The 26083-nt window shown below is 31.1% G+C and overlaps 1 protein-coding gene and 1 long non-coding RNA gene across 3 annotated transcripts in view; one reads left to right on the top strand and one right to left on the bottom strand.

Annotated features, from left to right (window-relative positions):
* Positions 1 to 26083, top strand: part of LOC114337317 (uncharacterized) — a 444845-nt gene that overhangs the window by 297630 nt on the left and 121132 nt on the right. The window contains exon 4 of the mRNA XM_050645523.1: positions 23784 to 24012. Coding sequence (XP_050501480.1) covers positions 23784 to 24012 — 229 coding nt within the window. The remainder of the gene's footprint in view (positions 1 to 23783; positions 24013 to 26083) is intronic.
* LOC126881312 (uncharacterized) lies at positions 16705 to 19671 on the bottom strand. Of its 2 annotated transcripts, none has more exons than XR_007696791.1 (3): positions 18990 to 19671; positions 18755 to 18908; positions 16705 to 17136 (listed from the first exon to the last, which is right to left on the bottom strand). It is a non-coding gene; the product is annotated as an uncharacterized LOC126881312 (long non-coding RNA). The 2 variants fall into 2 exon arrangements; XR_007696790.1 differs by having other exon boundaries at positions 16707 to 17136; positions 19466 to 19671.

The following is a 26083-nucleotide window of genomic DNA, read 5'->3' as shown; positions in this document are numbered from 1 at the left end:
AACCCCTTTTATTTTTACATTCACCCCGCCCACCACCCCTTTGTACCCCAAGCAGCGTTTCGCCCCTAAAGATTTTACTTAGCTACGTCATGACCTATTTATTTCCAAATTTGGGTGCACTATTTCGATCATGAGCGTCACAAAAAAAATAATAAAGACCGCGAATTTGACCCCTTATAACTACCCTCGTCCCCCACTCTGGTTTCCGCTCGTTTGGGACAGTCATGTTCACAACTAATTCAACATATCCCCGTATAGTTTTTCCATATTACTTATCACGAGAAAAATCCGCTCCCAGCTCTTAGACTATAATCAATAAGCAAAGAACTTATTTCACCATTTTAAGATACTATGTTGATATATTTATTAGCTTATTATCAGAATTTTAAATTCTCAAATTTAATTACTACAAAAAAAAATAAGCGGCTTATTAATTAAATAATTTTGATATTAGAAGTTAAAACTGGGAACTTTTTAACTTGCCTTTAACCGATTCTATAACTCAGTGCACTTACAACTGTAATAGGATGCAAATATATTGCATGAATACTCAAGGAAGAAGGAATTTCTGTAAGCTTTTTTCTTGCCCTAGCGACGCTGTCTATACTACGGCGTCGCTCCTTTTAACATGTTATTATTTTTAAGACGTTATTGTCCAAGTACGTGCTTCTTCTCAACTTTTGAGAACAATATGGTCGGTTCCTTATTAACATTTTATGAAGAAGACTACGAACGATTAGATACATTGAAGTTATGTCTTAAAAGTTGTAAAATAACCTCAATTTATGTATTTTTATACCGGGTGTCCACTGATAGTTTCCCCCACTTTAACTGCCTATAACTTCTAAACGGCTCAAGATAAAAATATGCGGATTCGCTGAAATGTTTTATTTTAGTGAAAGATTTGTCTGAATGGATTGAATTTTTTATATCGCTTTCAAATACGAAAAAAATAGCGGATTTTTGAAAAAAACGTTGTTGACTTTTTTTTAATAAAACACCCAGTATGTTTTTCTGTAAATTGAAACAAATGTCATTAACCTATCCAGCGATATAAAGTTTTTCAAAATCGGTTGTCGAAACACTGAGTAATTAATTTTTAAAATGAGAGGTGCAACGTGGATATCACATACCTAAATAACATAGCTATTGACATTATGTGATTTCCACATTGTAACTCTCATTTTAAAAGTTAATTGCTCACTCATTTGACAACCGATTTTAAAAAGTTTTATATCGCTGGATAGGTAAGCGACCGTTTTTTCAAGTTACAAAAAATATACTGGGTGTTTTAATAAAAAAAAGTCAACAACGTTTTTTTTTTCAAAAATTCGCCATTTTTTATTTAAAAGCGATATAAAAGTGGTCATTTACTTAAAACTTGAAATAACGGTCATTTACTATCCAGCGATATAAATTTTGTTAAAATCGGTTGTCAAATGAGTGAGCAGTTAATTTTTAAAATGAAAGATGCAATGTGGAAATCACGTAACATAATATCAATTTGCTTAGTTATTATGTTATTTAGGTATGTGATATCCACGTTGCACCTCTCATTTTAAAAATTTACCCAAAATATACTGGGTATTCCATTAAAAAAAAGTCAACAATGTTTTTTTCAAAAATCCGCCACTTTTTTAAATATTTGAAAGCGATATAAATCAATTTCCATTCAGACAAAACTTTTACTAAAATAAAACATTTCAGCGAAAACCGCATATTTCTATCTTGAGCCGTTTAGAAGTTATAGGCAGTTAAAATGGGGGAAAATATAAGTGGACACCCGGTATAAAGGTCAACTTGTCCACTCTTATTTTTTGATTTATTTAAAAATTGGATCAAAATTTGAAAATTTAGTTTACAAGTCGACCACAAAATATGAATTATTCAAATCTCCAACCAGTTAAATCTAGACGATAATATATCACCATCATCCAGCCATTATCGTCCACTGCTGAACATAGGCATCCTCTAAGTTTCTCCACGGCTCACTGTCTTGAGCTACCATTATACAGTTCCTGGTAGTACTGTTATCGTCACTTCAGGTTGTTGGTGGCCGACCTCTGCTTCGTTTGTCGGCCCGCGGTCGCCCTGCTCGCCTGGAGATTTGTTCTTCTTAGCTTTTCTTAGGGCTAGTTTTATTTCGTCTATTGTGATTTCCGGTAGCAGTTCTGATCCTTGGTTGACAATGCCCTTTTTCTTTGTTAATATTTCTGGTACTTAATCTTCTTTGCTGTTTACTTTTTGTTGGAATGTGTACAGCAATTTGTAGAAGTCTTCAACTATTTTAAGGGTTTTACTCCTAAGGTTTACTCCTAAGGAATTATTGTCGTCACCTACATGGTAAAAAATGTTCATATTATAGTCATATAGCTATTCTGCGCTGTATCTCATGCGTTTGGTTGTTCATGCCTATTTGTATCTCATGTCCAAGGTATTTATACACATGTGCTTCTGTTATGTCGGCGTCGTCTATTCTGATGTTTTGTGCAAGCACTAAATCTGTGATTATTTGAGTTTTGCTTACATTTATTCGGATACCTATTGCTGATGCAGCTTGTGCCATTTCTTCAAGTATATTATCCGTAATCCGTGATCAGAACAATGTCAACTGAGAATCTGAAGTGCGTCAATATTTTGACATAAATTTAATGCCTCTATGATCTCAGGATAATGATTTCATTGCGTATTCAAGGACAGCTGTGAAAAGTTGGAGAAATGGTGTCTCCTTGTGGAACTCCTCTGTTCATATTTATTTTACCTGTTGTGTTGTGAAGTTTCTCAGTTACACAGTGATGTTACTATACAGTGAGCACGTAAAGGTTGGAATAAATTCATTTTCTCGAGAATGGACGACTTTGGAAAAAATACCAAAACAAGGCAATTTTCATTTTTAAATTACGACTTTTTGGCATATATATCATACTAGTGACGTCACCCGTCTGCGCGTGATGACATCATCGATGATTTTTTTTAAATAAGAATAGGGGTCGAGTGATAGGTCATTTGAAAGGTAATTTAATTCTCTATTCAGTAATATAAACAATAACATAATTATTTATACAGGGTGTCCAAAAAAATTTTTTTTTGAATTTAATTTATTGACATAAAAAGAAGAATTTGTGTAATTTATTTAATTCAAAATACATTTTACTACTATTAAAAAACAGGAAAAATGTTTATTTGATAAATAAATATTGTTTTTTGCTTAAATTCAATATTAAAGCAGCCATCCACTTGCCTCTTGACAGTTTGAAATTTAATTTAAGCGAAAAGCAATGATTATTTTTCAAATAAACATTTTTTTCTGTTTTCTGAGAGCAGTAAAATATATTTTGAATTAAATAAATAAAATACATTCTTCTTTTTATATCAATAAATTTAATTTAAAAAAAATTTTTTAGACGTTCTGTATACATATTTATGTTAATGTTTATACTACTGAATAGAGAATTAAATTACCTTTAAAATGAGCTATAATTTTTAAATTACGACTTTTTGGCATATATATCATACTAGTGACGTCACCCGTCTGCGCGTGATGACATCATCGATGATTTTTTTTAAATAAGAATAGGGGTCGAGTGATAGGTCATTTGAAAGGTAATTTAATTCTCTATTCAGTAATATAAACAATAACATAATTATTTATACAGGGTGTCCAAAAAAATTTTTTTTTGAATTTAATTTATTGACATAAAAAGAAGAATTTGTGTAATTTATTTAATTCAAAATACATTTTACTGCTATTAAAAAACAGGAAAAATGTTTATTTGATAAATAAATATTGTTTTTTGCTTAAATTCAATATTAAAGCAGCCATCCACTTGCCTCTTGACAGTTTGAAATTTAATTTAAGCGAAAAGCAATGATTATTTTTCAAATAAACATTTTTTTCTGTTTTCTGAGAGCAGTAAAATATATTTTGAATTAAATAAATAAAATACATTCTTCTTTTTATATCAATAAATTTAATTTAAAAAAAATTTTTTAGACGTTCTGTATATATAATTATGTTAATGTTTATACTACTGAATAGAGAATTAAATTACCTTTAAAATGAGCTATCGCACGACCCCTATTCTTATTTAAAAAAATCATTGATGACGTCATCACGCCAAGATGGGTGATGTCACTAGTATGATATATATGCCAAAAAGTCGTAATTTAAAAACAAAATTTGACCTGTTTCGGGATTTTTTTCCAAAGTCGTCCATTCTCGAGAAAATGAATTTATTCCAACCTTTACGTGCTCACTGTATATCAGATGATAAAAAAGAAATCCTCAAGGTCGACGGTGAAAAGTTCCCATTATACGAAGAAAAAAAGCATTTGATAAGGTATGGCACCCAGGATTACTTTATAAAATCAAAAAATCCCTACCCAACAAATACTTTGACTTATTAAAATCATATCTAAATCACAGAGCATTTGAAACTAAAGTGGAGGATGAACTATCAAACCGTAACAAAATTCAATCAGGAGTCCCACAAGGTAGTATATTGGGTCCACTTCTTTATGTACTGTACACATCCGATTTACCAACCTCTCCACAAACCACCATTGGAACTTTCGCTGATGACACAGCAATATTTGCAACTGAAGAGGATCCAAGAGCTGCAGTATTAAAACTTCAACAACACCTAGACCAAATTGGACAGTGGTTAAAGAAATGGAAGATAAAATCTAATGAAACTAAGTCAACACATATAAATTTCACACTAAGGAAAGACCAATGCCTAAATATTAACCTTAATCAAGTCAACATACCACAACAAAATATCGTCAAATACCTGGGGCTTCATCTTGATTCTAAATTAAACTGGAAACAACACATTTTAAAGAAGAAGAAACAAATTGAGTTGAGAGTGAAAGAAATTAATTGGCTTATAGGTAGAAAATCTCGACTCTCAATTGAGAACAAACTGCTGATTTATAAAACAGTCATCAAACCTATATGGACGTACGGTATAGAACTATGGAGTTGTGCCAGCAAATCAAACACAAAAATGATCCAAAGAACTCAATCAAAAATTCTACGCACCATCGCAAATGCCCCGTGGTACATTTCCAACCAAACCATTCATACAGACCTAAACATCCCGTTAGTCAGCACAGTAATTCAAGAAAGAGCCAACAGACACCACGAGAAACTGGAAGGCCACCCCAACCAATTAATATTACCATTACTGCAGCCACTAAACAACAGAAAGTTGCGAAGATTATGGCCCATAGATCTTCGCTGAAGCTAGGTGAAACCGCTGGGTGATGTACCTCATAACGCCATTTTAGTGTACAATACTACATTGATATAATTTATTGTACTTGTTATCAAATTAACTCATAGAATATGTAATTCTGATTGTTAATAAATGCTTACAAAAAAAAAACGAAGAAAAATAAGATATTGCTCGCTTATCAACTGGCTGTGACTTAATCATACCTATTTAGGAAGTCTAAAGATGATCACAGACGATAATGATAAAGAGTTTGATTGGCAAAATTCTTACCATGTTTCGATATATGTAATTGTTATCAAAGTCAAAAACTAGTTTCTCAGTTACACAGTGATGTTACTATATATCAGATAATAAAAAAGAAATCCTCAAGGTCGACGGTAAAAAGTTCCCATTATAGGAAGAAAAATAAGATATTGCCCGCTTATCAACTGGCTGTGACCTAATTATACCTAGCTATATTCAGAAAATGAAAATGACGAGATCTAATGGATACTGTAGAGAGGAAAGTCTAAAGATGATCACAGACGATAATGATAAAGAGTTTGATTGGCAAAAGTTCTTAACATAGTTCGATATGTAATTGGTATCAAAGTCAAAAACTTAACGGAAACTGTAAATTAAGAAGAAGAACTATGACATTACATTACGTTCATGTGGCGTTGATTTCATTCCCAGACGTTTTTACTAATGACAAATAAAAGAAATGGCAGACCGGACTGACCGTTATAATTAATACCATAGATAATAATCCAATTAGAAGCAATATTACTTATGTTTATAAAGAAGTGCAAAGCTAAAAAAATATTAGTGATTTGGGCACACAAGGAGTCATTGAAACATCAAAGAGTTCGTGGACCTCATGTCTCTCTTACTCGTGATCTTTGTTGTATTGACTAACGCCAGCTTATGTGTTGAAAAAAGATAGTTACCCCTACAGTTTTCTACGTTCAACCTAAAAAGTGGTTAGTGGCAAGAAGTAATAGAGCCAGCTTTTTGAAAGAAAACCGCATCCTTGACATGATTCAGTTTTTAGCAATTTACGGTTAGGCCTTCTTATCTACATATTTATGTCATGCTACCATATTTGACAGGATTATGGTGAAAGATTTAAAACAGCTTACAAGAAAACATATTTTTGTATTATTTTGATTACTGTACTTTATTCGATGAGCATTCCAAGAATATGGAGAAAGTATTCCTGTTATAAACCTGTTATGTCCTGTTATAAAACAGCTCAAAAATATCGCATGAGATGAGAGATTAGACTTGTTAGTATTTACTGTGTGTGTTATTAGTCGAGGAAATGAAGCTGAAAAAATGGCAAAACCTCGCAATTTTTTCGTCCAGCATCGATTTGTACAAAAATTTAGGATTAGGCTCATTACACCCTCTAGTTCATTTTCTATATTGAGCCGTTGTACGCTTTTGGTTTTGTAAGGGTGAAAACTACCCCTAATTGTAAAAAATTATAAAATAACATTTTAAACTTTAATATTGTCAACATGTGGTTCTTATTACTTATATATTGAATGTTTTATGCTTTAAGATATACTATCATAATATTTCAACCCTTAAAACCACCCTTGTTGGAACTATAATAAAAAATTTACTTATCCTAAAAGAATAATTTCGGCTTGCATCGATTTACATAAAAATTTGGGATTAGGATCATTTCACCCTGTACTTCATATTCTATATCATGCTTAAGGGCGTTGATTATTTTTAGGGGTGTAAACTACCCCTTATTGTCAAAAATTATATAAAAACATTGTAAACTTTAATATGGGTAAAATTTGGTTTTGATTGGTTAAATAATTATTATTTTATACTTTAGGATATAATATCATAATATTTCAACCCTTAAAAACCACCCTTAATAACATTACACTTTTTATAAGTAGATATTTTAATAGGTCTATACAGAAAAAAAAGTAGCATTAAAGAATTACAAAAACATTTATTTACACAAAAATACGAATTTACAAATATGTACAAATACAAATACAAATAGTTTTTTAGTCATCTTCCAGTATACGAACCGGTTCTGTGGTATTATACATACATTGAAAATTATCCATAAGCGGACTATCCGAATTTTTCGAAAAAAAAAAAATTGGTTTTATAAACATATCTCCTTCATTTTTGGCGGTGAAACGTTTTTTCAAAAACGACTTTGTAGGATTTTTAAAGTGTTATAAGACTGTGTACTCAGTATAAGACTCAGTTTTTAATTAGAGTGGGTTTAAAGGGCTCGAATAAGGGGTGTTTGCTCGTAAATAGAGGTTTTAAACAGCTACATCTCGCTAACTGTTCACTGTAATGAAAATCTATGTAAAAGGGAATTTTAGTTATTAAAGAAGCTACAATTTAGTAGTCCATGATTTTTTTGTATCTCCAGTATTTTCGGAGATATTTTGAAGTAAAAGGTGAAAATTGGGGAATTCCAAAAAATTAATTTTTTTTTAAACTCCAATTTTTATAAAGTTAGGCCATTTAAATAGGTCAAACTTCTTGGGTGTATTAATAATACAAACATAAAAGGAATTACAGAAAGGTGAAGACCAATTTTTAATCAGGATGGTAGTTAGTGGGTTGTTTGCACTGATTTTTTCATAGAGAAAAGCAGGTACCGACATTTTCTTGATCATAAGTCGCTTAATTTCCAGAATAGAAACTTTTTATTATTTTTTTTGAAAGATCTAACTGTATACTTGAAAAAAGATTATTTAAGTTTTCCTCTGAAAATGCAAAGTTTTTCCGTTATTTTACTTTGAATATTTCAAATTATGCATTTGACGAAAAAAGCTAACTTTAACATGCCGTATCTCGGTCTGTATTGGTCTTAGCGATATTCCAGAAGAATAATTTGGTTTGTGCTACTAAAAGATACAATTTTGATATCTACAGTTTTTTTGATTGAATGCATATTTTTCAAGGTATTCTCAAAAAACCCTCTAAAAAAGTCGATTTTTTCATCGAAAAACTGTTACTTTCAAGCGCGAATAACTCGAAAAATATTAGTTTTACGAAGAAAATGTAAAAAACATTTTCTTCTTATAACTACTTTTTACATCGATTTACATAGTTAAAATGTAATAAAAAATTCCCGCCCCCGAGATGGGGTGGCAACCACCCCCAAGGTTTTATCGTACAGCGGCATGATATAGAAAATGATCGTTGGACCATTTACTACCTTCTGTGAAAATTTCAAGTAAATCCATGCTGGACGAAAAAATTGCGAGCCAAAATGCTTCATTTCCTCGACTATATTTGTATTTTAGATTGTATACAAGATAATTCAGGGCTGTTTTTTGTTCATTAACTGTTGGTCTGTTTATGAAGTGTGTACGGGTCACGGGTGTTTCATTGGGCAAGTAACATACGTTAACTGTAAAAAGAGGACACTAGGCGGTCTCAAAAATACCATACTTAATAGGGCTTACTTCATGAATAACAAAAATACTGGGTGTTTTATCTATTTTGCCATTTTTATTATTTGGTTCATAACTTTTTAACCACACTGTATAATTATTTTATATTTGGCACGCAAATATTATTTGAGGTGTAGAATCAATTGAGTTATTTGAAATTTTAAACAATCCAGGTCCGGACTAAAAATATTGGAAAAATGTTCTGACCCAAAAAAACCATGTACTTACATTCAATTATTTTACAATAGATTTTGCATTTGAAAAGAGGATGAAAAACAAAATTTAGTGGTATACTTTGAATTTTCTGCAAAATGATTTTTTTGTTCAAATTTTGAATATGAATCCTGAAATTATGTGAATTGCGAAAGCTCGTAGTGAAAAATAAAATGAAATACGACTTACAACTTGTTAACCACACTGTATATTTATTTTATATTTAACACCGAATATTTTTTAAGGTGTCCAATTATTTAAGTTATTTACAAATTATAAAAAATCCAGGGCCGGATAAAAAAATATTGGAAAAATATTCCGAACCAAAAAAACACCAAAAACTAAATTTAGTGGTATACTTTGAATTTTCAGCGAAATGATTTTTCGGGTAAAATTTTGAATTTGAATTCTGAAATTATGTGAATTGCGAAAGTTCGAAGTAAAAAAAATTAAAATGTGACTTAATTTTAATTAATACCATTATTTAATCTAAATTGGTAAAATGTTAACATTTTAGTATTTTTTTATTGTCGCGACAAATAATTCATAACAAATATTCACCTTTAATTAATAATAAATAATAAAGTGTCCACAAAAAATACATAACTTTTATTAACGAACTATCTTAAACTTTAAGAAAATAGAAAAAAAATTGCTAAAAAATAACTTTTGGATATCTAAAATCCAAAGTTTATAACGAGGAAATAAATACTAAGGACGATCTTATTCACTGGATTCGAGACGCCTTCCAAGAAATGAAGAATAACCCTGACCAGATTAGGAACAATAATAACAGTCAGTCAGTAATAACAAAAAGGGCAAGACTTTGTCTTCAACAAGGTGGCGGTCATTTTGAACAATTACTATAGTTTTTAAGTTATAAATTTTTCTGTTTTTTTAATTTTTAAAATGTAGTTTGTTGATTAAAGTTATGTATCTTTTGTGAATTTTTTATTATTTGTTCATTAATTAAAGGTGAATATTTGTTACGAATTATTTGTCGCCATAATAAAAAAACACTGAAATGTTAACATTCTACCAATTTAGATTAAATAGTGGTATACTCTGGGCTAATTAGCAAAATTCATGGAAAAGTTATTTACCAGCAATTTTATTGCTGGAGTCGAATTATAAGATCCTATATATTAATAATATAGGTATGCAAAGTCCGCAGATAATGTGCTACTTTTTTTATAAACAAAATGGCGCCGACAAATCGTATTTTTTTCAATTATTGCTCTATAACTTCGAAGATTTTAACTTTACAACCAAAACAGCTTAATAAAAATTCATCGCAATTAAATTCTGCATAGAGATAGGTTTTTCACGATTTGCTCCGCCGAAAATTTTCCTCGGAAAATGCGGGTTTTCCTAACAAAAACTCTAATTTTCAAATAAAGTTTTAGGTAAGTAATTATTAATCAATAATTAAATAACTTAGTGATATCAAAGCTTTTTTGGTATAGATTGTAATTCCAGAAGCCGGTGAAAATTAAACGAATATTTTAGCAACAATTCAATTGTTAATTAACAAATTACGATCGCAATAATAAACAAAATAATCATGATACATTGATCAAACTTATAAAGATTATAAAGATGAGATGCTTATTTAATATTTTATCGACAAAATATAAATTTTTCTTTTTTTTGCATAATCTTTAAATTTTGAAAAAAAAATAGTTATAATACACTTGTCTAATTAGTAAAGTACAAAGAAAGGTTATTTACCAGCAATTTTATTGCTGGAATCGAATTATAAGATCCTATATATTATTAATATAGGTATGCAAAGTCCGCATATAGTATGCTACTTTTTTTATAAACAAAATGGCGCCGACAAATCTTATCTTTTTCAATTATTGCTCTATAACTCCGAAGATTTTAACTTTACACCAAAAACACTCAAATAAAAATTCACGCCAATTTAATTCTGTATAGAGATATGTTTTTCCCGATTAGCTCCGACGAAAATTTTCCTCGGAAAATGTGAGTTTTCCCAACAAAATCTCGAATTTTCAAATAAATTTTTTGGGCCAGTAATTATTTATCAATAACTATAGAGCTTGGTGAAATATAAGCTTTCTTGTTATAGATTATAAATTCAGAAGCCGGTGAAAATGAAACGAATATTTTAGCAACAATTCAATTGTTAATTAACGATTTACAGTCGCAATAACAACCAAAATAATCATGAGACATTGATCAAACTTAAAAAGTTTATAAAGGTGTGATGCCTATTTAATATTTTGTCGACAAAATATAAATTTTTAATTTTTTTGTATAATCTTTAAATGTTTAAAAAAAATTGTTATAAACAAATTAACATTTCTCAGAAATTGTTCATTATATTCTAATTTAAAAAAATACTTAAAATGCGTATTTCATAGGTCTTGAAAATTAATGCTTTAAAAAAATTTTCCAACAATATGCAAAAAAGTTATAAAACAGCAAAGTTAATATACAAAAACTCCGTTGTTTATAATTAGTTTTAATTGTTTCAAAGCTTAAAAGTGAGTCTATGGTACAACCTAATTACTCACAAAGAATGTCAAAAATTACTGCAATGGTTATATTTTAATCAAAGATTAAAGACACTTTTTTTTGTAATTTTTAGCGCAAACGTAGGCCTGATACAGAGTCGGAGCTAAAATGTTCACTCGAAGCGACTGACACGCAGCATGCATTATTTATTAAAAGTGTACATCACGCGGCCGGTCGTCGCTCCGAGTGAAAATGTTAGCTACAGTACTGTGTTACTCTACTTTCGCGCGTGTAAATTACAAAAAAATATATTGATAATCTTTAATTAAAATATAACTATTAAACTGATAATCGATATTTTTTTGTAAATAATTAGCTTGTACTTTAAGCTCACTTCTACGCTTTGAAAGAATTAAAAAAAAGTATAAAAACAGTAGTAATCGTATGATTATTTGCTGTTTCATAACTTTTTTACAAATGGTTGCAAAAAATTTTAAAGCATTCATTTTAAAGATATTTAAAATGCCCATTTTAGCTATTTTTTTAAATTATAATATAATAAAAACTTTCTGAGAAACGTTAATTTGTTTATAACTATTTTTTTTTAAACATTTAAAGATTATGCAAAAAAAAATAAAAAATTCATATTTTGTCGACAAAATATTAAATAGGCATCTCATCTTTGTAAGATTTCAAAGCTTGATCAGTGTATCATAATTATTTTGGTTATTATTGCGACCGTAATTTATTAATTTACAATTGAATTGTTGCTAAAATATTTGTTTAATTTTCATCAGCTTCTGGAACTATAATCTAAACCAAAAAGGCTTTTAAGTCACCAAATTATTTTATTATTGGTAGATAATTACTTATCTAAAACTTTATTTGAAAATTAAAGATTTTGTTGGGAAAACCCGCATTTTCCGACAAAAATTTTCGTCGAAGCAGATCGGAAAAAACACGTCTCTATGAAGAATTTAATCACGGTGAATTTTTATTTGGGTGTTTTTGTTTTAAAGTTAAAATCTTCGGAGTTATAGAGCAATAATTGAAAAAAAAAACACGATTTTCGTGCGCCATTTTGTTTATAAAAAAAGTAGCACACTATCTGAGGAATTTGCATACCTATATTATTAATATATAGGATCTTATAATTCGATTCCAGCAATAAAATTGCTGGTAAATAACTTTTCCCAAAAATGGCCTATTCTCCGATAATCAGCCCAGACTAGTACTAATTAAAGTTAAGTCACATTTTAATTTTTTTTACTTCAAACTCTCTCAATTCACATAATTTCAGAATTCAAATTCAAAATTTTACCAGAAAAATCATTTTGCCGAAAACTCAAAGTATACCACTAAATTATTTTTTAAATGCAAAATCCATTTAAAAAAAATAATGTACAGGGTGTTTTTTTTGGTCGGAGTATTTTTCCAATATGTTTTAAACCGGACCTGGGTTTTTTACAATTGTAAATAAATTAATTGATTGTAAACCTTAAGGAATATTTGCGTGCCAAATATAAAATAAATATACAGTGTGGTTAAAAAGTTATGAACCAAATAAGAAAATGGCAAAATAGATAAAACACCCAGTATCTTTGTTATTAATGAAGTAAGACCCATTAAGTATGGTGTTTTTATGACCGCCTAGTGTCCTCTTTCTAGAGTTAACGTATGTTACTTTCCCAATGAAACACCCTGTATAACTACTGTATAACTTTCTAAACTAAAATAATCTTTTAGTTTCAAGTGTAATTTGGTGCATAAAAACATTATAAGTTAATAAAATTTCTCTTCATTATTGACTTCTCCTCATTTAATACTTTAATATATTTTCAAGACACTAAAATAAATAACAAACTATATCTTTCATACGATCTCTAACTTAAAGAAGCTGTTCTCTCAAGGGAACCCTTGGAGCTCTCTCATACATTTTAAAAAATTTCCTCAAACTATTTTCATTTACCCGCTATATAAACGTATACTTACTGTTCCGTTAATTTTCAACTTCGTAACCAGCTGCTCTTAAAGTTAACTAACCTATGAAAATATTCAACAGATGAAGAACGTTTTATTGGTTATCCACTTCAATGTCTAAATTAAGTTTGTAAAATTGTAAAAATTTTTGGCAATTGACATTTCATATATATATATATATATACTCACGGTAGAAAGTACACATGGCATGTCTCGCAACAAGGAATAAGAAAAAAAAAACAAAATATATATAAATATGATGAAATGCAACTTATTTCTGCTCGCTGGTCATGCGGTGTAGCCAAGTTAGAATAGGAGTATTTTAACTTAGGAATGGATCACTACAAGTGCAATTCAACCAATTTGTGGCCATAATGTTAGAAGACACTGAGGATTCCAGAGCAACAATTAACGCATCCAAGGAAGAAGCTACAGCTACCTGAGGAAAGGAATGCCAAACTTTTAGAACATTTCAAACAATCAAACAACAAGAATGGGTTAATACGAGTTAATAGTAAAATCAAGGTAGGAAGTACATATCGGCATGTCTTTCAACAAGGAAGAAAAAATAAAAACAAAATATGTATATGATGGAATGCAACCCTAGATGCGTATTTCTGACTCGTTGGTCGTGATCAGCATGTAGACAAGCTAGCCCTTTCAGTCACCATGTTCATTTAAACGACCATCAACTTTAATACGATTTTTTGGGTATTTCTTCTACATGCGCGACTCTTGAGTCACCATGGTCGTTTTAACAAACATTAGGTTTTTTTCAAAAAAAAAAAATGTTTTATGATTAAAATTTTTTGTTTATAAAAATTAAAAAAAGCGTATACCTCAAGCTTCAAGTTTTAAATATACAAGTCTGGCTAATTGGCTCTGCCAAAGCCATTTTTCAAAAAAAAAAAGTTTTAAATATTTATCTTTGCAAACAAGAACTCATGACTGAAAGAGTGAGAATAGGAATAAGAAAAGCATTCATAAAAATGAAAATAATCTTTGTTAATCGAGACCTTCCTCTTGAGCTGAGAAAAAGAGCCTTAAGATGCTACGTGTTCTCGACTTTGTTGTATGGAATGGAAAGCTGTATACTGAAAGTAGACAACATAAAGAAGTTGGAAGCATTTGAGATGTGGTGCTATAGAAGGATTTTGAAAATAACTTGGATCCAGCGAGTTACGAATTCATAAGTGCTAAGAAGGCTACAAAAGGATTGCGAGGTGATAAAGAACATCAAAACAAGAAAGCTGGAATACTTGGGCCACATTACTAGAGGTACGAAATATGGGATATTAAGGCTCATAATGCAGAGCAAAATTAAGGGGACAGATCCATAGGTAGAAGAATAATTTCCTGGCTGAGAAACTTAAGACAGTAGTATAGTTGCAGCTCAGTGGATCTTTTCAGAGCAGCCACCAATAAGGTACGGATAGCTGTGATGATAGCCAACCTCCGATAGGAGAAGAAACTACAAGAAGAAGAAGGAATATTGTAACTTGGGAAAGAATCACTGCAGGAGCAATACAACCAATTTGTGGTAATAATGTTAGAAAAGTCTGAAGATTCCAGCGCAATAACTAACGTATCCACAGAGGCAGCTACAGCTACCTGAGAAAAGGAATGCCAAACGTTTAGAGCGTTTCAAAAAATCAAACAGCAGGAAAGGTTAATGCGAGTTAATAGTAATATCAAGGTACGAAGTACATATCGGCATGTGTCGCAGCAAGGAAGAAAAAAAATTAATATGTATATGATGGAATGCAACAGTAGATACATATTTCTGATTCGTTAGTCGTCATTAGTATAGTGTAGCCAAGTTATAATAGGAGTATGTTAACTCGGAAAAGGATCACTACAGGAGCAACGCAACCAATTTGTAGCAATACCGTTAGAAGATCCTGATGGTTCCAAAACAACAACTAACACAGCGACTAAAAAAGCTCCATCTACCCGAAGAAAGGAATAATAAACGTTTAGAGCATTTTTTAATAGTAAGATTAAGGTAGAAAGTACATACGGGTTTTACCGGTATGTTTCTCATCCTCCGTGGATGTGTTAGTTGTTGATCTGGAGTGCTCAGGGTCTTCTAACATTATTTCCACAAATTTGTTGCATTGATCCTTGCATTCTTGTTGTAAAATTTTTGAAGATCGTTTTTGAACACACCTATGATGTTGAAACGACGTTATAATTAGCTAACCTCATCTTAGTACCATGTTTTTAATTTCAGTACTTAAATAATTACATCTAGACTGAACTAACTTTTCTTCGTTATGGATACTTGATCGACTTTACGGCCTTGCTTAGAATGTTTATTCTTCTTAATTTATTAGTCATGTTGTGACTTGGCTGATTGACGAAGAGCCCATGCCATTAAAAAAAGATCCTTGCATTGGTGGTTCATAATATTGACGTCCTTTTTCATAAGTCACGATTTACCGCTTGCTACCAAAATCTCTATCATCAGATATTATGTATTTTTTACGTTATCCTAGGGATAGAGGTCAGGACAATTTTGTGGGTGGATCGTGAGACTAATCGCAAACTAGAGTATGTTGGCCATATTAGGAGTAATGAACAGAGATCATGGCTTGTTACAACTTATTCTTCATGGAAAGGTATTTGGAAAGGGAGGACCAGGGATAAAACGAATATTTTGGTGTCAAAACCTGAGAAAATGGCTTAATATTTTGATAACCTGACTATTCAGAATAGCAGTCAGCAAAATTAGGATAGCCATGCTGATCGCCAACATCCGGAACGGATAGGCACCGTAAGAAGAAGATCATGTAGTGATACTTTCCCAACTTAACATACTCCTATCAAATACTATTGACTGTAATACATCCAACTCCCACAGAAATCTGGAAGCACGCGAAGCACGTTCCCTAATAACACAAAACATTCCATGAATTTTCCTAGAATGTACTCACAGGACATTCCAAACATTCCTGGAATGTCCCCAAATGCACACGAATGTCCCTGGAAAGTCCCTGGAATGTGCTGTGTCAGCATTTTAAATATTCTTAGAATGTTCTGTTGGAACATTCCATGAATGTCTACGAATGTTCTTTGGACATTCACAGTATATGTTTTAGACTGAATGTCTTGTTGGAACATTCCATGAATGTTCTTTGGACATTCACAGTATATTTTTTAGACTGAATGTCTTGTTGGGACATTCCATGAATGTTGGAACATTCCATGAATGTTCTTTGGACATTCACAGTATATTTTTTAGACTAAATGTCTTGTTGGAACATTCCATGAATGTCTACGAACGTTCTTGAACATTCACAGTATATTTTTTAGACATTCTCTGAAATATATCGTCAGTGCTGTGACAATACTTCCTATATCTTTTTTCATGAGGTTTGCAGGAGACGAAAAACATTTTTTAAGGTCACCTCCTGTTTGCATACGTAAGTTCTGGCTTGTTTTGTAGTAAATAGATAGTTAAATTTACTGCAAAACAAGTCAAAAAATATATGAAAACAGGAGGTGGCCCAAACAAGTTTTTAGTCTATCTTACAAATCTCATGAAAAAACAGATAGGAGGTATTGTCACATCACTGACGATATGTGGCCATACCAAATAATGCATGCTTGATAAATATAAACATTTTTATTGCAAAAAATCTTTTCATACATTTTTTTAATGTAATTTACTGATATTCCTATAAAAAAATGTGTCACATTTGCTTTGTAAACCTTTCTTTTGCCTTTCATAGCCACATATTCCATTTCCTTCCTGGTTTTTTGTAGACCACTTCTCTCAGCTGATTCTAAAAGAAAATAAAATAAATGGTAATTTTTCTATCCTTTACAATTAACAATCAGAAGAAATATTTACAGGTAATAATATGCATATAATAATAATAATAAAATAAATAATAAATTAAATAATATTTAAATAAATAATAAATAATATTTAATAAAGAAAATAATAAAACATTTTGTATTTTGACAACGACGTCCGATGTGGAAGTAGAAACCATAATAAAGTTATTTTTTCAAGTAAATTCTGGCTTATTTCCCCATTAAAATAGTTACAATAATTACAAAAATGCCACAAAGAAATAGCTTTTTCACAAACTAATAAGTATTTTGTTTTATTATATTTATTGTTTTTATTATTTACTTTAACTTAAGATTATAACTTAATTCTTGTTTTCTATTTCTGATGTTTTTATTTATTTGCATTCAACATTAATCTGTTTTCTTGTATAATCTACTTCGCAATAATTATGTGATATATTGGACTTAAAATGAATTCAAAAATTTTTTGTAATTGGGCAACAATGTCAACTTAGATCTCTGATGTAGATAATGAAGAACAACGGTATCTACAGTTGGAAAAATGAAAGAATAGGGCTTTTCATCAATTGTCATTTGTTTCGAGCTTCTGTCATGTGTCACATAATATTAATATATCTATGTCATATGTCTTTGGTTTGTATCTATTATTGTATATACCAATAACGTATGTCGTAGATATATTAATATTATGTGACACATGACAAAAGCTCGAAACAAATGACTGTGAATGAAAAGCCCTATACCCATGAACGATCACATCAATCACTTATGTTGTATTTGCTATCTTTTTCTATTTTAGAACAAATAGAAAATGATATAAAAACATTAAAAATAAAAAACTGGAGAAAAAAAGCATGAAACAGATCAGAGTGGAGAAGAATCCTGGAACAGGCCAAGACCCAGAAAGGGCTGTCGAGCCAATGATGATGATGATCTTTTTCTATAGGTAACAAACGTTTGTGATTTATAGAAAAAGACAGCAAATAGGGCTTTTCATCAACTGTCATTTGTTTCGAGCTTCTGTCATGTGTCACATAATATTAATATATCTACGTCATACGTCTTTGGTTTGTATCATTGGTATATGCCAATAACTTATGACGTAGATATAGTAATATTGTGTGACACATGACAGAAGCTCGAAACAAATGACTGTGAATGAAAAGCCCTATACAAAATAAGTGATTGATGTGATCGTTCATGGTTATAGGGTTTTTCATTCAGTCATTTGTTTCGAGCTTCTGTCATGTGTCACATAATATTAATATATCTACATCATACGTTATTGATATAATCAATGATACAAACCAAAGATGTATGACGTAGATATATTAATATATGTGACACATGACAGAAGCTCGAAACAAATGACAATGAACAAAGCCCTATATTGCTTTTCATCGATTGTCATTTGTTTCGAGCTTCTGTCATATGTTATATAATCTGTGTATAATATTAATACAACACGGATTATACGACATATGACAGTAGCTCGAAACAAATGACTGTAAATGAAAAGCCCTATTCTTTAATTTTTCCAACTGTATATTGTAATTGTATTATTAATTGGGTTAAGCATATTACCTGTGTGATATAAGCTATTGGAACAGCACAGTCTCTCAAACGGTTGAAAGTGAAGTTCTGTCAATATCTTTTTCTAAAAAATGTTTTGAACATACTGCTCTATTAACAAATCTGATCAATACTTCATGCCTTCTTCGCAGGATCTTCTGGAAAGCTAAAAATACAAAATATATGCATTACTGAGCATTATTAACAAATTTTAGTTTTAAATAAAAAATATGATTAATGAACTCACAAAATATTATAAAAAGCAGCTTAGAAATTGTTTATTAGTATAGTCGTTTCCCTAGCCACAACTGGCTAGTGATTTTAGTAGGTAATTTTTTTGTTTTTGGCCATTTTTGCCAAAATTACTAACTATTTAGTTATTTTTTTGCCAATTTTACCAAATTGTCAAAATTATTTACTAAAATCACTAGCCAGTTGTGTCTGAGACTAAGTTTAGCGAACCGACTGTACTATTCATACTGTGTATTCATTAGTTGGTACTATTATAGTGTGTGGTCTACCATCCTGTTTATAAACGCATACATTAGCAAAAACGCAAAAAAAAATTTAATTTTACAAATAATCCGTTTGTTATTATCTCTATTTACTATTTTAATTAGGAATAAGCAAGTTTGTGGCTTATTCGCAATTATTAAAATAATAAATGGATATTTTCTGAAATAGGGGCATGCCTTTGTTTACATATTTGCATAATATACTAACCTTTGAAACATTATTCCTGCAGATTTTTTATCTACATTGCTTCTGCTACTCCAACTGATTTTATGCACTATATTAATAATACTATTAAAGTTATTATAAAAGTATCCGAATTAAAAAATATTCTTAAAAAGCACAAATAAAAACAAACAACGATCACGCACGGCAAGGTGGCCAAGGCAAGATGCATGTCAAGATGGCCGAACCGAAGTCTGGGCCTGGATTCCGTGCACTGTAGATATCTACATGTCGCTTTCTATCGATGTCAATTTTCGTAAAAATATTTGAATTTTAGCTTTAATTGAATTATTTTCTAGTTTTGCTAGGTTATACTCTAATTGATGCTGAAGTGAGACTTAGTAAAACAAGAAAATATTTGAATTAAAACTAAAAATTAAAATATATTGACACTGCGCATATCGCTTTCTATTAATGTCAATATATTTGAATTTTTAGTTTTAATTCAAATATTTTCTTGTTTTACTAAGTCTCACTTCAGCATCAATTAGAGTATAACCTAGCAAAACTAGAAAATAATTCAACTAAAGCTAAAATTCAAATATTTTTACGAAAATTGACATCGATAGAAAGCGACATGTAGATATCTACAGTGCACGGAATCCAGGCCCTGAAGTGAGGTCATTGGTCGTTTTTAGTCACGTGATGCCCTCTCTAAGCACCATGCACAAATACATGCGCCGTGAATTTGAAAATGAACAGGAACATTGGTAGTATGTTCACAGAATGTCTTATGGTAACATTCCACGAATAATTTAATCAGATGTTCACCGAATGTTCCCTAAATGTCCAGGACATTCAAATATTGATAGAACTTTGGTAGTACATTCCTGGAATGTTGTGTGTTGTTAGGGTTGTCACTAGCGCCACTGTCGGCTTGCGGTGAAACTACGATTTGACAACGTAAAATGTAACGTAAACATTCAAATTTAATTTTATTAATTTTTGAATAACGAGCTAATTTTGATAAATTAAATTAAAATAAAAATAATTCAAACACTTATACAAAAACAATAATAAAGCAATTTTATAAATGTAAGGTTAGATTGCTCTGGTTATCACCGCGGACCACTAGATGGCGCTATTTTTTTGCTTCCTCAAATGTAATGGGAAATGTCAAGAGTTGTATGTATTACAGTCTATAGTATTTGCTCCTATTCTAAATTGGCTATACCGCACTGATGACGACCAATGATATGAATTAAAAAAAAGCCTAATCCTTTAAATTGTAAGTAATAGTACGGTATCTTCTTCTTAAAGTGCCTATCCGTTCCGGATGTTGGCGATCATCATGGCTATCTTGACTTTGTTTACCGCAGCGCGGAACAGTTCAGTGGTAGTGGTGTTATACCACTTTTGTAAATTTTGAAGCCAGGAAATGCGTCTTCTTGCCGGTCCTCTTTTACCATTTACCTTCCCTTGGAGAATCAGTTGAAGAAGGCCGTAACGTTCTTGATTTTTCATTACATGTCCTAGATATTCTAACTTTTTTGTTTTGATGGTTATGAGAATTTCACACTCTTTCCCCATTGTACGCATGACTTCCACATTAGTAATTCGGTCAACCCAGGATATACGTAAGATGCGCCTATAACACCACATGTCGAAAGCTTCGAGCCGATTCATAGATGCAACAGTTAGTGTCCACGCTTCCATTCCGTAGATCAGAACTGTGAATATGTAGTTTTTAATGATATGTCTCCACTGTTGAAAATGGGTCTCATTCTAACGTATGCTGCTTTCGCTTTTATTATTCGCTGTTTAATTTCTGTCGAGGGGTCCCATTGGCTATTTAAATTCGTACCCAGATATGTATATTGCTCAACTCTTTCGATATTCTGTTGGTTGACTGTAAGTTGAGCGTTTAATATTGGTTTCTTACTAATTGTGATAAATTTGGTCTTCTTTATGTTAAGACCTAGTCCATATCTGTTGCTGACTTCTGTTATAAACGATTTGTTAATATCTGTAAATCATTCAGATTATCGGCGAAAACTATGGTGTCATCTGCATATCTAATGTTATTCAACCATTCACCATGTATTAATACTCCCTTCGCACAACCGTCTAAAGCTTCCTTAAATATCCATTCAGAGTAAATATTGAATAGTAGTTGAGATAAAATACAGCCCTGTCGTACTCCTCGTTCTATTGCCATTTTATCAGTTAACTGCTCTTCTATTTTGATTTTTGCCGTTTGATTGTAATAAATGTTTCTGATAACTCTTAGATCTTTGTTGTCAATTCCAATTTCTTGCATTAGAGTTAATAATTTGTCATGTTTTACTCTGTCAAATGCTTTCTAGTAATCTATAAAGCATATGTATATAACACAATTTACATCCCTGCATCTCTGAAATAGCACTTGCACAGCAAAAAGGGCCTCCCGTGTTCCCTGAGCATCACGAAATCCGAATTGTGTTCTTGTTAGTTGTTCCTCGCACTTTGTATATTATATTCGTTTGTGAATGACCTTTAGAAATGTTTTAAGTAAATGGCTCATAAGGCTTATAATTCTAGTCTTCGCACCCAATGCGAGAAAGTGCGAAGTGCGGAGTATGGTATAAATGGATCCAAACCCAGACATCCAAAGTGAAAGTTATACTACAACACCAAATTGTTCTATATGGTCCACATAATGTTCAGAAAAAAGCCACACCATTTTGAGCGTCGGGTTTGGGGGGAGAGGGAGGAGAAATCGGTAAATTCGTAGTTTTTTACGTTTTTCGTTAATATTTCTAGAACTATGCGGTTTAGTATGAACAACCTTCTATACAAAAATATTCTACATTAAATTCTAAATAAAAAAGGACCTATGCATAATCCTTCTAAAATGAACGGTTCCAAAGTTACGGAGGTAGTATAGTATAATAATTGGTCCAAAAAAGGGCCTAACCCAAACATACAAACTAAAAGATTTCCTCCTATAAAACTGTTCTATATGGTCCACATATTGTTCAGTAAAAAGTTACACCATTTTAAGGGTCCGTTTTAAGGGGTGCTGGGGAAGAAGTCGGTAAATTAGTAGTTTTTTTCGTCTTTCTTCAATATTTCTAAAACTATGCTTTATTAGCGTCAACAATGTTATATAAAAAAGTGTTCTACATAAAATTTAAAACAAAAAAGGTCCTATACATAATTGTTATAATATCAACGGTTCCAGAGTTACGGAGAGTGAAAAGCGCAGGTTTTCGATACTTTTTATATTTTTTGGTCAATTTATACTATTATTAATGATGAAAGAAACTTTCTTTAATAGGATTGTGTTTTGTAAATAAAATTTGCTATTTCAGTGGCCGATGGTATGTTAGTGATAAGCCATTAAAGAAACGTCAACCTCACCACCCAAAATTATCGTCAATTACCCAAAAAATATAAAAAGTATCGAAAACCTCCACTTTTCACTCTCCGTAACTCTGTAACCGTTGATTTTATAACAATTATGTATCGGACATTTTTTGTTTTAAATTCTATGTAGAACATTCTTGTATAGAACATTGTATACGCTAAAGCATAGTTTTAGAAATATTGACAAAAAACGTAAAAAAACTACTAATTTACCGACTTCTCACCCATCTCTCCCCCCACCCCCCAAGCCGGACGCTCAAAATGGTGTAACTATTTACTGAAGAATATGTGGACCATATAGAACAATTTGGTGTTGAAGAAAAACTTTTACTTTGGATGTCTGGGTTAGGCCTTTCTTTGGACCAATAAATTATACTATGCTACCTCCGTAACTTTGGAATCGTTCATTTTAGGAGGATTATGCGTGGTCCCTTTTTTATTTCAAATTTAATGTAGAATATTTTTGCATAGAAGGTTGTTCATGCTAAACCTCGTAGTTTTAGAAATATTAATTAACGAAAAACGTAAAAAATTACGAATTTACCGATTTTTCCCCCCTCTCCCCACCAAACCCGACGCTCAAAATGGTGTGACTTTTTTCTGAATATTATGTGGACCATATAGAACAATTTGGTGTTGGAGGATAACTATCACTTCGAATGTCTGGGTTATGTCATCTTTTGGATCAATTGTATCATACTATAACATAAATTTATAAATGGCAATATAAACAACATAAAATGATAGTTTAGTTTGGATTCTATATTGGTAATGATTTTTGGAGGTAAATCATAAATTCCCAATTGAGGAATAGTTAAATCTAAAATAATAATAACTCCTTTAAATCGAAGTTTTAGTTTAGTCAGTAACTAAATTATCAGATATAGGTTAGACCCCGAATTTATTATCTCTCTATCCTATGCTTCTTCTTTACCCCAGTGTTTGTTTGTTCCAGCTGCGAGGACATCATCAACCCGCTATCCAGTTATAGAAACGGCGAGGATGGACATAAATCTTTCCACCCTTCTATGGAAAAATGGCAAAGGTTGCCCGACCGGCCGACTGCTTGGCGTTTATACCCCGATTCCTACATTTGGCTGCCGGCCAAGGAGATTTTCCAGCAGAATAAAAACCAGGCTTTCCCGAAAGAGTTTTCTGTGTTCCTTACCGTCAGGATAATTAACGTAAGCCTCTGATATTCTGTTTCTCGGTTTTAATCGCACTTTTAAAAGCGCGGCGACAATAAAGGGGAATAAAAATTTAATTAAATTATTTTACTTTCATTTTATTGCTTATTAGCTATTAGTTAATGGGATAAAATTTTAACGATCATTCTGACAATTTTAAAAGCAACATAAATGTTTTTTAAGATGCATGCTGCTTTATTTTCTAAATGTTTAAACCGTGATCGGTACTGCTTCTGAATCTCCCGCCATTATAACCCAGTAAATTAATGGGAAATACGGCGATACCGTGTAATTTTCAAGGTCAACTACAAATTGCATGAAAATTTGGATTTAGGTTCTACTTACCCTCCACTTCAAAGCTGAACTTGAATAGTGTCCGGGGTGAAAAAACGCGCCTTTAAATTACGTCCGGAAATTGACCAAAACTAACCAAATTTCGTAGTATAGAGTTTTTTAAGTAAGTCAAGACTTTTCGAGTTATTTGTAATTGAAAATGTTTATTTTTCGACAAAAAAAAAACACGTTTTCAGGCGGTTTCTCACAAATTCCTCAAAAACATACGCATTTTATCGAAAAAAATATTTTTAACAAAAATGTAGCATATAAAAAACGAAAAAAGTTGGTTTTTAAAAATAGGTTTTTAAACAGATTGGAAAAAAAGGTTTTTATTCGTCAAATTCCAAATCGATTATTTTAACGTCAAATAACAAAAAACTTTTCGAGAAAAACATATTCAAACTTTTTTAAAGTGTTTAAACAAGCTTTACTTCTGTTTTTTATAAGAGTTTTTGTCATTAAAACTGAGCGAGTTACGCTCAAAATAAAGTTGGCAGTCTTTTTGTTAATAAAAAAAATCGTGAAAATCTCCCACTGTTCAGCACCCCAACCGAAATTAATCGTTACCGCTTTATTTTAACTATGTATTTTTTGTATCATCTGTAAGTTTCGTAGGTTCAAAGTGCTTGTTTTTGAAAGGTTTATAGTAAAACGGCTTGGACGAGTCATTAATCGCATTTTAAAAAAGTGAATTTTTCCAAAATTTTTAGAAACAATTGTTTTTAATATAAAACAATTTTTTTTCAAAAATAAGCACTTTGGACCGGTCAATCTTACAGATAGTATAAATAATACACATACATATAAACTAAGTGGTAAAGCGGTAATGATTAATTTTATTTAGGGTGCTAAATAGGGGGGATTTTCACAATTTTATTTACGAAAAAAAATGACCAACTTTCTTTTGAGCGTAACTGGTTTAATTTTGATGCTAGAAACTAAAAAAAAAATAAGAATAAAGCTTTTTTTAAACACTTAAAAAATTATCATATTTTTCCCGAAAATTGCTTACTTTGTTGGTTATTTCACATTGAAATATTTAATTTGGAATTTGACGAATAAGAACGTATTTTTATGAGCTACCATTTGCTTTTACTGGGTTTATAGACTTATTAAGAAACCATTTTTTCGATTTTTTATAAGCTATATTTTTTCTAAGAATATTTTTTCGATAAAATATTTAGTTTTGAGTTATTTGCGAAAAATCGAGTAAAAACGTGTTGTTTTTTGTCGAAAATCAAACATTTTCAATCGCAAATAACTCGAAAAGTATTGACTTTCATAAAAAACTATAGAGCGAAAGTTGCTTAGAGTTAGTCAATTTATTCATTGCCGGACTTATTTTAGAGGAGCGGTTTTTCACCCTCGAGAAGGATTCCGAATGAATGATGATTTCTGACCATATGACATCAAGATACAAGCCTGAAGTACCTTTTCAAGTGGACATTTGCCGACGAAAATGGTCCGGAACATTGTTTAAATAATCAAAATGTCAAAATATGAAGGAAAAATTCGATTTTTTTTATTGGTTTTTTGACTATAACTTTAAAACTGTTCATTTATGAGAAAAGCTGTATTGACATTAAAGTTGCGTAACTAAATTTACTACAATATGGAATTGGTTAAAAATTTAAAAAATAGTCACCCTTGTTGCAAAATAGCAGTAATTGCGAAAAAAACTATACAAAAACAAGTATTCGCATTTTACGTTTTTCAACCATTTCTGCTAAAC

The sequence above is a fragment of the Diabrotica virgifera genome, chromosome 3 (genome assembly GCF_917563875.1).
Source record: "Diabrotica virgifera virgifera chromosome 3, PGI_DIABVI_V3a".
Taxonomy (NCBI): Eukaryota; Metazoa; Arthropoda; class Insecta; order Coleoptera; family Chrysomelidae; genus Diabrotica; species Diabrotica virgifera.
The sequence above is the reverse complement of the archived record's forward strand: the minus strand, read 5'-3'. Positions and strand labels throughout refer to the sequence as shown.